The sequence below is a fragment of the Leptosomus discolor genome, chromosome 5 (assembly GCF_034619465.1).
Source record: "Leptosomus discolor isolate bLepDis1 chromosome 5, bLepDis1.hap2, whole genome shotgun sequence".
NCBI lineage: Eukaryota > Metazoa > Chordata > Aves > Leptosomiformes > Leptosomidae > Leptosomus > Leptosomus discolor.
In genome coordinates, this window is record NC_141395.1 from 73,650,536 (window position 1) to 73,664,021 (window position 13,486).

General features: G+C 38.9%; 1 protein-coding gene across 1 annotated transcript in view; it reads right to left on the reverse strand.

Moving 5' to 3' along the window:
• The window catches only part of DENND3 (DENN domain containing 3), a 40,773-nt gene that overhangs the window by 22,060 nt on the left and 5,227 nt on the right, over positions 1 to 13,486 (reverse strand). Inside the window, exons 2-9 of the mRNA XM_086465628.1 lie at positions 13,146 to 13,419; positions 12,322 to 12,437; positions 11,687 to 11,826; positions 7,034 to 7,145; positions 5,354 to 5,473; positions 3,742 to 3,960; positions 2,235 to 2,356; positions 1,615 to 1,770 (exon numbers count right to left, since the gene is read on the reverse strand). Of these exons, the coding sequence (XP_086321754.1) occupies positions 1,615 to 1,770; positions 2,235 to 2,356; positions 3,742 to 3,960; positions 5,354 to 5,473; positions 7,034 to 7,145; positions 11,687 to 11,826; positions 12,322 to 12,437; positions 13,146 to 13,419 (1,259 nt within the window). The remainder of the gene's footprint in view (positions 1 to 1,614; positions 1,771 to 2,234; positions 2,357 to 3,741; positions 3,961 to 5,353; positions 5,474 to 7,033; positions 7,146 to 11,686; positions 11,827 to 12,321; positions 12,438 to 13,145; positions 13,420 to 13,486) is intronic.

Below are 13,486 nucleotides of genomic sequence, written 5' to 3' on the forward strand. Positions count from 1 at the left end.
AGAGATGGTCAGTAAAAGTACATAGTTCTATACAATTCTACATAATTTAGCATTATTTGCTTTAAACATGGATCCTCCACGCACACAAAAGTACTACAGCGCTTCACTGAAGACAGTAACAACTGGCAGCACAACTGCATCAGAGATTTACTTCCCTTCACTCCTGGACGCTGGCAGACATAGTATTAGAAGAGAGAAGAAACAAGGCTGAAAAAAAGAACAAAGAAAAAAAGTTTGAAGGAAAGGAGAAGAAAGCAAGAGAAGAATCAACCCCTTTGCAAGACATAGTATTTCTTAGAGAGCAAAGCACCTGTTCATTTTTTATAGCCAAGCATTTAGTGCATTGAAGAATCCAAGCTGTTAGCAGCAAAATGCTTATCTCCTTATCTTTATCTGGAACATATTGTTGCCAAACACCCAAATCCACCAAATCCCACACTGGCAGCACATCAGGTTGCAAATGCATTTCAGCTTCTGTATCCAGCTCGCTGTGAAGTCTGTTCTATCCTCCACACCCAGCAGCTGTTGTCCTCCTGGAGGGCCCAGCCACTTATACAAACACTCCCTAATCGGCTCCAACAAAAGCCAGCAGGTTAACAGAGATGTGGTATTTGGACTTTGTAAATTAACCCAGCACCTCCTGACTGAGAGCATCAGGGAGCATCCATGAGAGCAATCTGGTAGCCGATCCAAAACGAGCACCATCTCCAGCAAGAGGCCACAAGAAATACCTGGGGATGGTTAATCCACCCAGCTCTTTGCAGACCTCTGTTCATACAATTATGTTAGTATCTATGTAAAAAGAAATCAAGCATATGCAAACCAGCCACCCATTCACTGCACTTTTTTGCTCAAATCACCTACCACACTTCCCTTCCCCAAATACAAGTGAATAACAGCAGGATTTACAATCAGTACCCAGACTGATAAGATAAAGCAACTGTGAGTATCAACACGTCACATTAGATTAAGAACAAGGAAAATTAGCACAGCTGGACCTTTGTCTAGAGAAAAACACAACAACAAAACAAAACCTACTCCACATTATTCTTAAAATGTCGGTCCCAACCACACCCAATACCCAGCACTTGTGCCACCACTGTGTCTTTGAGCTTGAACAGCTCCTCTCCTTCCTCCTTCTTCATGTGGTTGCAATCTCCAGGTACCTCATCCATTCTCAGCATTTTAGTAGCCAAAACACACCCAGGTGTTCCAAACTCCCAATCCTGCTTTCAGCTCTTCTACCCTGTCCCAGTTTGAATTCATTTTTCTTTAACAAGAGTGACCAAGACTCTGTCCAGTTACATAATGATATGCCTACTTGGCCTTAAGCTTTTCCTAATTACAAAATATGAGGACTGCACTTCCTGGAAACTTCATGCAGAAGACATACAATTTCAAAATTAGAACAGTTTTATCTAAGATGTCCTAGCAATTTATATGTACCCGATACACTAACTACTGGTATTCCAGCAGGCTAGCAGGACCTCCTTTTCAATATTCCTTCACAAAACTTGGAAGTTTTACAAAATACATATCAAGTAAGACAAAATAAGAATATTTTCAGTGACAGTGGAAGTGTCTTAACCAGTACCAAATACTACATCTGCTCACCTGAAGATATTAACAATTAACTGCAAAGTCGTTTGCTGAACTTCCGTGTTCAGTTTCTGTTGCCAAGCCCTTCTACGCATTTGGAGTTCACCAAGATCAGTGCTGGCTCGGAGATGGCAGAGCTCTAGATCATAATGCAGCTGAAGACTCTCCACCCTACACAGGGAGGAAAACTATCAAGTTACATCCCAACACCAACATTTTTTTTCATAGCTTTTAAAGCAAAAGACACTTAGGCCTCACACATCTTACAGCTAGAGAAAGCGCAAGATTGAGTTGCAAGCGTTGACAAGCTACCAAGGTTCCTGGACGTCCTACTAGTATATGTAAATCACACTGAACTCAGCCCTCTTTGTGAAGAGCAGTAAAGTTCAGGGAATAATCCATATCAGTAATAAAAAAAGAAACATGCATTCCAGGTGTTGCAAAATAATGTGGTTATGATTACAACTGCTTACAGTTACCTATATATTAATTAATTGAATTTTTCTATTTGCCTTTACCAAATACAGTGGGTTTTATATGAATTAAATAATAAATAATACAAAACAAAAAAACTAAGGAAGAGGGTCAAGGATGATTTATGCACTATGATAAGCACAACTTCAACATCTTCCCACCTTTTTATGAAAGTTTCTGCTGCTTGTGCTGGAACATCTGGAATTTCAACTTCCTCTTCAGACATTTTTGAATGTGTAATATCTCCATTATCAATATTAATTAGAATTAAGTCTTCAGTTTCCTTTTAACAAAAGAAAATTAAATGACTGTGAATATACTTACATTGTAAAAACATTCACTTCTTCTTTATATAGTCCTCAGGCAACGAATCATTTCAGGAGGAATCTAAACCAGAAAACGGTTGCCTTTTTTTCCTCCCAACTAGAAGATCATATGGATAACCGCACAATTACTTTCAAGCAAAATAAATGTCATTAAATTAATAGATATTAATCTCCAAATAACATTTTGTAACCTAATATCTCTTCATACAGTATTAAATTAATACCGGATCTCTAAGCTTACCCTTGAAAAGGCACACACACGAAGATATGTACAAAACCACGTATGTGTACGCAAAGAAGCTCCCTAAAAGCTAATTTACAGCATCTACTCCTGTACTTACCCTGTGGGGTGACTGGGAGAGCGACTGTTTATATATTAAGAGTCTCAAACACAGAAACACATGCTAATGGACAAAAAGTCACAGGGAGGTGAACTCCATGCTGATCTCCCAGTTTGCAATTTTAATCACCTTAAAGATCAGATTGTAACACAGTATATGCAAACAAACATAAAATCTTTCCAATTACATCAAAGAAAAAGTGTGTTTTCTGATCTGTACTTATTTCTGAGAATGACATCATCTTACTGTTAACTAAAAAAAATAAATAATCATCTATTTCATCTTAATTCTTTGCTCATTTTGGACTTCACTAGATGGATCCACTCTATATTAGATTAATTCATCTGATTATAAGACAAACTTACACAATTTTTCTGTGTTTGGCTTCAAACACTCACAGAAAACCTGTGTGATACTCTCAAAAAAGTACATTCACATTAGCCCTGCCCTATGAAGCTGAGCTTTTCTTAAATCTTTTGGGGTAACCAAGATTAACGTTATCCATTGAAAGAGGCTTAGTTAAATAAGATTCTGAAAAAAAGAAGACAAAAAACCCTCAGAAAAAATTGTGGGATCTTATTTTTTACATTGCTTTTTCTTTCTTATTTTATCAAGTACTTAACTCCACCATGGGGAACAGCAGCATCATTAAGAGTATTTTCAAGTGCATGCTCAATTCCTAACACACCTAATTCATCCCACGCAACCCTGAGCAAAAAATAACCTCACCTATCTGAAGGGAAACTACTTATACTATACAAACGATATGTAAGTAGAATTTTTCCCCCAAATGAAACTTGAACTTACAAAAAAACATGATATTATCCTGCAAAGAGAAGAAAGGTAAGGGATACAACAAGTTTTTTCCAATAAGCCAGAGGTCGCATCAGTATGGTTCCATTACTTTTAATTTCTTCACTTCTCACACATCTAAATAACAAAAGCAAGATTCTAGATGCACTGAAAGCGAACAGCAAGAGTGGTAATAGTCTGAAACATACCGTGCTAACTTCTTCAAAATGATCAATATGACATCCCATGAGAAAAGAAGTTGGGGCCATTACAAAATCCAGCATTTGACGAGATAGGATAGGCACAAAAGTGTGTTGCCACTGAAGAGGATGGAGGTACAACATAAAGCATTCAGCAACGAGTGTCAGCAGAGCCCAATCAGAAGAGAAGAAAACTATTCTCTGCTCAGTCAAAATACAGGTCATAATCTGGAAAAAAACCAAACGCTAAATGTTTACAAAGAGTTCTAGCTAGAACATACTAGATATGCACAAATATTCCACCTGCTTGTGAAACAGCCTCACAAGTCCTGGTTTTTAACAGCTACCTTACATATTTATGTACTACCTCTCTGGGCAACATGTTGCAGCAGCTCACCACCCTCATCATAAAAATTTCTTCCATATGTCCAATCTAAATCTACCCTTTTTCAGTTTAAAACCATTAGCCCTTGTCCTATCGCCAACAGGGCCCTACTAAAAACTCTGTCACAAGCAAACCTGTCTTTGAGACAACCCAGAAAAAGGCCATCGAGATTTTGGATATCTCAGCCAAACATCTATTCCAGATGACAGTTGTGTTCCTTATAGTGCCACTGGAGAACAGTGCTTTCACAGAGCTTCTCTAGAGGTGTCCCCCTTTTCCACTGGTAGAAAAGGACCCAATGGCTTCTAAGCATCAAACTCAGATGCCTCAAATTCAGTAGGATGAATTCAAGCCAAGAAGATTAACGGCATCCAAGGGAGATCTTGCAGAGGTGCTAACACATAAAACAGGCTCAAGATGCACCAGTTGCAGAGGACCATTTAGGATTTGAGATAGTTTTATTCATAACATGCACATGTGGGAAGAAGTCCATGGAAGAATGAGTATATCCAAAAAAAAAAAAAAAAATGCCAGTACTGCCTACTTTCAGGAGTGAGGAGGTTTACAAGCAACCCTGGAAAGAGGCCTCCAATCTGCTCTTTATGGAGGACGTGGCACCAACAATATTTATGACTTTGAGCAACCTAATTTAACATTTAACTTCACAAGTGGCCTCTGAGCATGGAATTGGATCAGGAAACCTACAAAGGATGCGCCAAACCAGAATTATCGTACAATTCTACGAAGCACTGAAAAAATTCTTTGCAAATAACTTTCAGTATTTTCTTGTCTTTCTACACCATTTCCACTTAATTTATATGAGGCTGTCAGCTGTTACCAACCCATCCTACAGGCCCATCTCTTACACATGAAAAGAATTCTTATGAATCATGTAAAATGCATTTTATGAGAATTCCAAAGAAAATCTGTGAATCAGCTTGGGCATTTATATTTTAAACTATATGCATAAGAAATCTAACACCTATTGCTAAATCACAGGTGAAATAAATGCAATATGCTTTAATCTAACCTGGTCTATAAATAACAAAACATTTTACTGGAAAGTGTATTCTATTGTGCCATACCTCTAACATGCAGAACTAACACTATTCTGAATCCCTGAGTTTATAATCTTTTTTGGGTAACTAAAAAGTCTTGATTTTTATTTTTTTTTTAAACCACAAATTACCAGTACTGTCAATGTCTAATACATTTTAAAGTAGCAGTTAGTTTTACCTGCAGCACCTGCTCTGGCTTGAAACACAGCAATGGAAGATGAAGATCCAAGTCAATAATTGGACTGTCTGGATCCTCTCGTGAAGGAATTATTATCTGAAGCGGTTTCATATTAAATACCTGTAAGAACAGATGTTTTCCATTTACTTAATGAAAACATTCCCTCAACACACGTAATTCAGGATTTTAGTTCCAACTACAAAATATTAACATTAATTGAGAGCAAGACGACAGATATTTGCATACTGCATAAAACTGAAATAGAAAGTGAGGGAAATATTAACAGACGTAACAATTAGTTTGAAAGATTAACATGGACTTTGTCTTGCCAATAAAACTTTAAACATATATATATATTCTTTTGACAGAATTAAACTCCTTTGTTATAAGCATAATTAAATAATTGAATTTATATTTGTAGATACAATTGGGAAATCAAAATTACTGATAAAATTCATACAGGAAATAGAAAACATATGAACAAGCTAACTGAGCATAGGTGGTCATGTTAAGAACTTAACAATGCAAAATGAATGAGCTCTTTCGGTGTTTCAAATCTCTGTGGGCCAGATCCTGCACGCACTGCATATTTCAGCACTTAGCAGCTGGTTTAGCCGATGATTCAGACCATTTTCCAGCCACAGTGTTTTTCCCCTCTGCTCCTAAACTCTGATCCCAAGGTCAAGAAGAGCAGCTAAGGAGAAGTCCATGGCTGAAGCACTGCTTCCCTAGAAGCCATTTCAGTAGACAAAAGGAGAGAGTGTGTCGAAATCCCCGACTCAGCTAACTTCCAGCTTGACTTGGGAAGGGTTATAAAGAAGAAAAGACAACCCACACAAAGAATCTCAGCTTCTGCACCGAATACAAATGTTTATGTGAGTTTCTCCTCTCAGCTAGGTCTTACAGGCAGCAGCCAATCCAGAACATTTCATCCACTACACACTGCTCTGCTTCCCCAAGAGTCGTTCAGCCACATGAAAAGAACAAGTCCAGAGCTGTACGCGTTGTTCCAGCAACCAACTTCCTTGGCCCCTTTTCTCTCACAGGGACTGCACCACTTCCCAGTCACACACCTGCATGTCCACCCATGGCACAGTCAGGATGACAGCCATCAGCATCCACATCAGGCAGCATGTCTGGATATCAGACAGAAGATCGGGAACTCCCACACTTTGAGCAATACTTACATGACTTACTCGAGTTTATACATGTGTGTTCAACAAGATGGCAATGCCACACTGTTCAGGTGACAGGTCAGCTTCCTTTCATATAGCGTAGTTACAGACTGGAGCTTCCAGCTGCTCATAGTAGACACTATGTGCCCCGCCCCTCTAGGAACCAAATGCCAGGTTATGCTGTCCCCAGACCTACCCAGGCATCATCTCAGACAGTAAGTAGTTGGCATGAACCAAATCCTTCCCAGAAGAGTATTAAAAATTAAACAGCATGACCAACTGGTATGCCAGTGCTCAAGCCTGCACCCTGGTCACACTGTTACTTTATGCACTAATAATGCATAGCCTTACTTTCAAAGCACAGGTACTGACATCAGTTTTACAACAGCAAGTACAATCTTTGACCAGACAATGAAGAACTTCCCCCAATTTATAGAAAACATCATCTTACTGCTTTATAAGACAGAATGTTAAAGTAATTATGAAATTCAACATCAGTAATTACCAAGTGGAGTGGTCCTGGTGGCGGGCTGGGTATTAAAAATAACTTTGCTGTAAATTCTTTTATGTGCTCCTCAACATCTAAATCCTTGAAAGGTCGCAGTTGCACCAGTAAGCTGAAATTAAATTACAGAAAATTACTTATAAATAGTGACATGCAAACAAGAAAAAAAAAAAAAAAGCCTTTTTGCTGATAACCTAGAACTAAAAAAAATTTAGGAGCAACGAAGCTATTATTCCAGCTAATTAATTTCTAATTTATTAGATACTTTAGCGACTCCATTTAATTTTAATGATGCTGCTGTGTCAGAAGCAGTTTTTTTTTACTTCCATGCATAATATACTACTTACTGCAGCATATATATCTCAGAGGATGCGGCTGGCACACTGGGTCTTATGATGGCAAAGAAATTCTAGAGGTGAGATGCAGCTACAGGAAGTGTCTTACATAGACTGCTTGAGGAACAAAACACCCACAGCTGCAACACAGTGCCACGGGGTTTCTCCCATCCCATCAGACATCAGCTCTGGGATGGAGAACAGCATCAGAGGAAAAGAAAGGTTGTAGACATGGGCTTAACTGCAGAGGAACATGAAGCCAGAGCCACATTTAGCATAAGGCCCAGGCCTGCATGAACACCGCTCTTTGCTATTGTTCCTACCCATACAAAGAACAAATACTGTTGTGCAAACCTGCCAAACGTTTTTGTCTTAGAACTGTATTACCCTAGCTGTGTCAAAGCCACAAAGGTCATGCTGTTCATATTATATGCCAGACCAGTTCAGGGACATTTAAACATACACGCTATGAAGACCGCAAACTGCTAAGTCCAACAGCATTTCTGAAATGTAACAATCAAAAACTTAGATATTTGTAGTCAGAAAGGGCATTTTGTCCAATGTAAGATTCACGCGCATGTTTATAGCAAAATAACCAAAACCCAAACCCACATCCCATAAACCCCAATCCTTTACAAAATCTGAAGTTTAAGCCTGCAAATCTATAAACCATCAAGGGCATCACCACCAGAGACAAAGAAGTCATTAACCCACTCTACTCAGCGCTTGTCAGGCCACACCTGGAATACTGTGTCCAGTTTTGGTCCCCACTATACAAAAAAAGCTGTGGACAGGCTGGAGAGGGCCCAGAGAAGGGCCACAAAGATGACCAAGGACTGGGAAGCCTGCCCTATGAGGAAAGGCTGAGAGAACTGGGTTTGTTCAGCCTTGAGAAAAGAAGGCTTAGGGGAGACCTTAGCACCGTGTTCCAGTATTTAAAGGGTGGCTACAAAGAAGATGGAGACTCCCTTTACACAAGGAGTCACATGGAAAACACAATGGGTGATGGGTACAAGTGACTCCCGGGGAGATTCTGATTGGACACAAGAGGAACAGTTTTCACAAGGAGAACAGTCAGCCCTTGGAATAATCTCCCCAGGGAAGCGGTGGATTCCCCAACATGGGACACTTTTCAGATCCAGCTGGACAGGGTGCTGGGCCATCTTGTCTAGACTGTGCTTTTGCCAAGAAAGGTTGGACCAGATGATCCCCAAGGGTCCTTCCCATCTGGTATTCTATTATATACCAAAACTAGGAACTTAACATGGTTATGTTCTCCCCTGAGGTTTTATTTCAGTTTGCAGTTCCTGCAGAAGAATACTTGCTCTTCAGGAAGAAAGTGGTCTAGAAAGCAACTGAATAGGTCAAGAGATATAGTCGAGTCCATGACGTCATATTTGCGTATGGCATTTAGATTCCAGAATAAAAATATTCTGTCATATATTATTGAGCTTTTAACTGGATTAATGAGATATTTAAGTTCACTAAATTCATATTTGGAAACTTCCCTGGGCTGTTACACATATCCCCAAAAAGCCCACCAGCTATTTAGGGGTGCAGAGGAGGCAGGGGGAGGGGGATTTAAGAATTATCAAAGAAAGTCAGTCAGCAGACTCATCAATTTAAACAAATATGCTGCCACAGTTAGTAATGCCTTAGATGTGGCCTAAGGGATGCGAGACAAAAAGCACATATCGACGCACCCAGTAAATGTTACAACAGAAACAACCTCACCCCAATGCTGATGCTGAAAAAGCAGCAGATGTGCAGAAAGGACGGTAAGAGCTCCCTAATCAGTACACTGTGTCCATTAATGCAACCTAATAGCATCCGACAGCTCTGCACTGCAAACGTCTGCTGAAATAAATGAAGTAATCTCTGAAACATTAAGGCGGAGAGATAAGGAGTTTATGAACCTTCCATTACCTCTATTAACTGTCCACAGACAAATACTTCAGAAAGCAAGAACATCTGAGAATAGGTCCTTTGTACTGCCTCAATGCTGTGAGCTATTTGCACACTTCCACCTTTTCTCAAGGCAGCTGAAAGGACTAATACGCAGGTTGGAAGATTTACTGTTTGAATGGAACCTATTCATCCACCCAAGACAGGAGTTCACCCAGAAGATTACTGCCAGGAATATTTTACTTTTCATGCAGTGTAACAGACTCAGGTACAACTACTTATACAAAGTGCCAAAACCTCTCAATTTAAAACAGAACCTTTTCAAATACTGATGTAGAATAATTCACCAGACCCAGTGTTGTGAAATGGTCCAGATGCACATGTGCTTGCTTTGGAGAGAGGCAGACACACTCCATTCAAATTGTTCCAAATTTTGAAGCACTGTATGCTAGCAATATGTGAATCAGGTATAAAATTAATTGCACAGAATATGAAGACCTTTGTTACTATGACCAAAGTTTGCATTTCAAAGCACCTACATGGATTTACAGTTTGATGTGACCTTTATATCTCAGTTTGGTCTCAGTTTTCAGCTGTGATTCCTACTATACTCTGCCATTTGAAAAAGTTTAGGAACCAGGGTTTTATCTGGGAATGGTTAGGACAATAAAATACTTTGAGGACTGTTCTGAATGAAAACAAGCAGCACCTCACCTATAAGCAATCCTATACACTGCAGATCCTGGAGGAAATAAGCTATGCACAGCAGAATTTTGGAGAAAAACGCACTCTTTTACTGCAAAAAGGTCCTGAATGGAAGCAGAACCCCTTTAGATGTTACTTCAACATCAGGCCTTCATTAACAATAACAAATAGCATTTTTCTGCTAGTTCTCACAAGGAAAGGTCTACACGCTAGAAATAGGTGGTCTGAGGTCCACGAGTAAGTGTTTTCAAATCCCCAGACTTGTGGAATGATTAATTAGTCAAAGAATTCTGCAAAACACCACTAAAGCATACCAAGGATACAAGTGCACTGTTGAACGTGTTATTATTTGTCAAGTACAGAAGGCAATACTGCTTGAGTACACTCAGTCAAAGAAAACATTTAATTAGATTTTTAACCCATTGGCCACCTGATTACAGCTAAGGCATCCAAATGACAGTAACTCCCTTTCTGGTTTACAGGAAAACAGTGTCAATGTTTTGTAATGTAACAAAAAGCTGAAACATCCCCACCTGTACAGGGCACTACGCTCAAAATATATCAAGAGGTCTTTTGTGTCTTCAGATTAGTGTTTACTTGAGATTTGAGACTACAAAAAGGCAGCAGTGAATCAGCTCCTGCAATACAAACAGCTGATGTAACTGACTTAAACGTAAGGAATGGAAAAAGCGATCCAGGCAGGAAAGGAGAAAGAGAAACAAACATTTTTTTTTTGACGTTACTGATCATCCTGATTTCGCACTAACCTCTGAATACCTAGTTTCCATTACATTGAAGTCCCTTGTCCACATTCAATCCCTTTACCAATGCTTTGAAAATGACAAGCAGAGGTAGCATGAACAGCAGCAGCGGTGTTCTCACTCATGCTTAAGGGAAGGAAAGTGGGAAAAACCCCAAACCTCTTCTACCTTTGGACTACAGGTCTGCAAATGAAGATTACCCAGTAACATCCCACGTACAGAGACAGGCTCCCTGACGCAAGGAGTTTTTCATCCACTTCAGAATAGAAGCACATAGATTTCAACAATTTAACAATAAAGCAACACACAACCTCAAAAAAAGTTAAATTACTAAATAACAAGACAGTCCCACGTTCACTTATCTTTTAACTCATCTACTCGGTGGAGTATTTGAGGATTTCTAACCAGTGAAGTACACTGTGTCCTACAATTTTCTCTCCTAGTTCTACGACAGCCAAGTAACCACTGTATTCCCTTAACTGACTTGGGTTATTTAGTTAAAGAACACAGTGTCATTAACTGCTTATTAATGCATATATTCATGGTCTTACAACATTTACTTCATGCCTTATAAAGAGATTTTTGTGCTTTCAAAGTGATTTTCACTAGCATGGCAAAATTGTAGTTAACCCTCTTCCAAAAAAAACCAACATCTTTAAGAAATCTGTTCCCTGCAAATGAGTATTTTCTAGCCTTACCAAAAACCTTAACGAAAATGAAGACAACATCATAACTAATTTCACTGATATTCAGAACTTGCAGTTACCGGCTGGGTAACAGTCACATTACAGTTCTTCTTTTCTTCTCCCACACATCTCACACTACCGTAACTTGAAACTAACACCTCTTTCGGCATTACGCAGCTATCCTGACCACACCATGCAAACTCATGTATTAAAACCTGCACAATTATTTCCAGAAGAAACACACAGGATAGCAAGTCTTACCAAGAGAGACAATCCTTGAGGGCATTAAAATATGGATATCTGGATATAACACAAATAGCAAACGGTACGAAACAGACAGGCATCTTCCCAGTCTGCGCAGATTCCCAATGGGCCTGTCCATTCGAGGAGAAACAGCCGTCCTACAAGGAAACTACAGATTAATGTGTTTATGTTAATCGTGAATTTATGGCTAATATTTTCTTTAGAACCCCAGAGATATGATACCCAATTCCCTCCAAATTTCAAGGGGATTTGGTTGTCTATCTCTTAGGGTCTTCAGAAAAATGTCAGCCTACAAGACTTAGACATACATATTAAAAAGAATTTCAGCACAAAAGGTATTTAGAAAGACCAGAGGGTACAATCTTCACCAAAAAAAATGTCAGAGGGACAAAGCATGCTCCAAAATATTCAGAACTCCTCACTGAAATCCATAACAGTTTTTCCTAATGCAATGCTGTTCCCATGTACTTAATTTACAATGGCAATATAAAGTATGATTTCTTCTGTATTCCTACTAACATAGAAACATACCTGTTAACTAATTTCATTAATTAAACCTGACATTATTCTCAAAGTGTTTTATTTTATATGTTTTAATGTGTTGTAATAAAAGCATGAGTTAAATAACATACTTGCATAGGCTGGTAGTACTGCGCAACAACACCATATGTTCTGTTACCACAGACATCTGTGAAGACCAGGAAATGCATGTGGTCCTCTCTTGATTCAGAAGTCACATAAAGTCCTCCTGCAACAAAGGCAGAAAACTTTTTTTTTTTAACTACAGCTGCTTAAAAAGCGATTCATGGCAAATACTGAAATTAAGTGGAAATGTGCGAGAGAAATGTCCAATTTAAGGGATTAAAATGCACATACACAGTCCATTTGACTTAAGGGTTGTTAGGCTGTAAGATGCACATTACTGAATAATTATTCTGCAGTTCAAGTGGCAAAATACAATAGATAGGTTTTGTTCACTTTTTTTTTCTTTCAAGACATTTATAAGGTCTGCAATAGTGACATGTGTATTAAAATTTCTGCAGTTAAACCTGGAGGAAACAGTCACAACTTCAGGTATGTCTTAATACGAAATCAAAAATGACAGAGTACTCAGTCATTTTGGGGTGAAAAAACAATTTTTAAAGTGTGTGCACTTCACTCAAACCAAGATTTACCAATAAGGGCTAAAGTGACTTTCCACTTCCCTCTCTTGCAGGTGTTGCAGCTACTACAGCTAATAATCTGTGTCACACAACACAGCCATACAGCATCAGGGCACCCCATTGAGGTGACACCTCCTTTCATCACTGACTTGCTCCCAAGCAGACACATTTTTATATCGCAAAATACAAAGAGATAGAGATGATGATCATAAAAAAATATAAAAATTGGCTGTACTATGGGTTAGCAAATATATATTAGAACAGTTCTCATGAAGAAGTGCGAGCTACCGTACCTGGGAAGCACAGCTGGGGCAAACCAACAAGATCGATGTCCTTTGGAACAGCAATATCTTCAGTGTCAGGTGCTTTCTGCTCACCATTGAGACTCTTGACATTTTCAGTCTTTGGTCTCTCTTTTTTCTTTCGGAAAGACCGGCGTTTACTTTTATTCAAGTTATTACCAGCATTAATCACCTGAATATCATCTCTGCTGATAAATGGAGGCACAAATACAGAAAGAACTTCTGGATCAAGGGGAGGAAGACTTTTGGGTTTTCTTTGGGTACCCTATAGAAAAAAAAAAAAAAAAGAACAACCACTAAGTTGACACTCATCCTGACAGATTTTTTTAAAC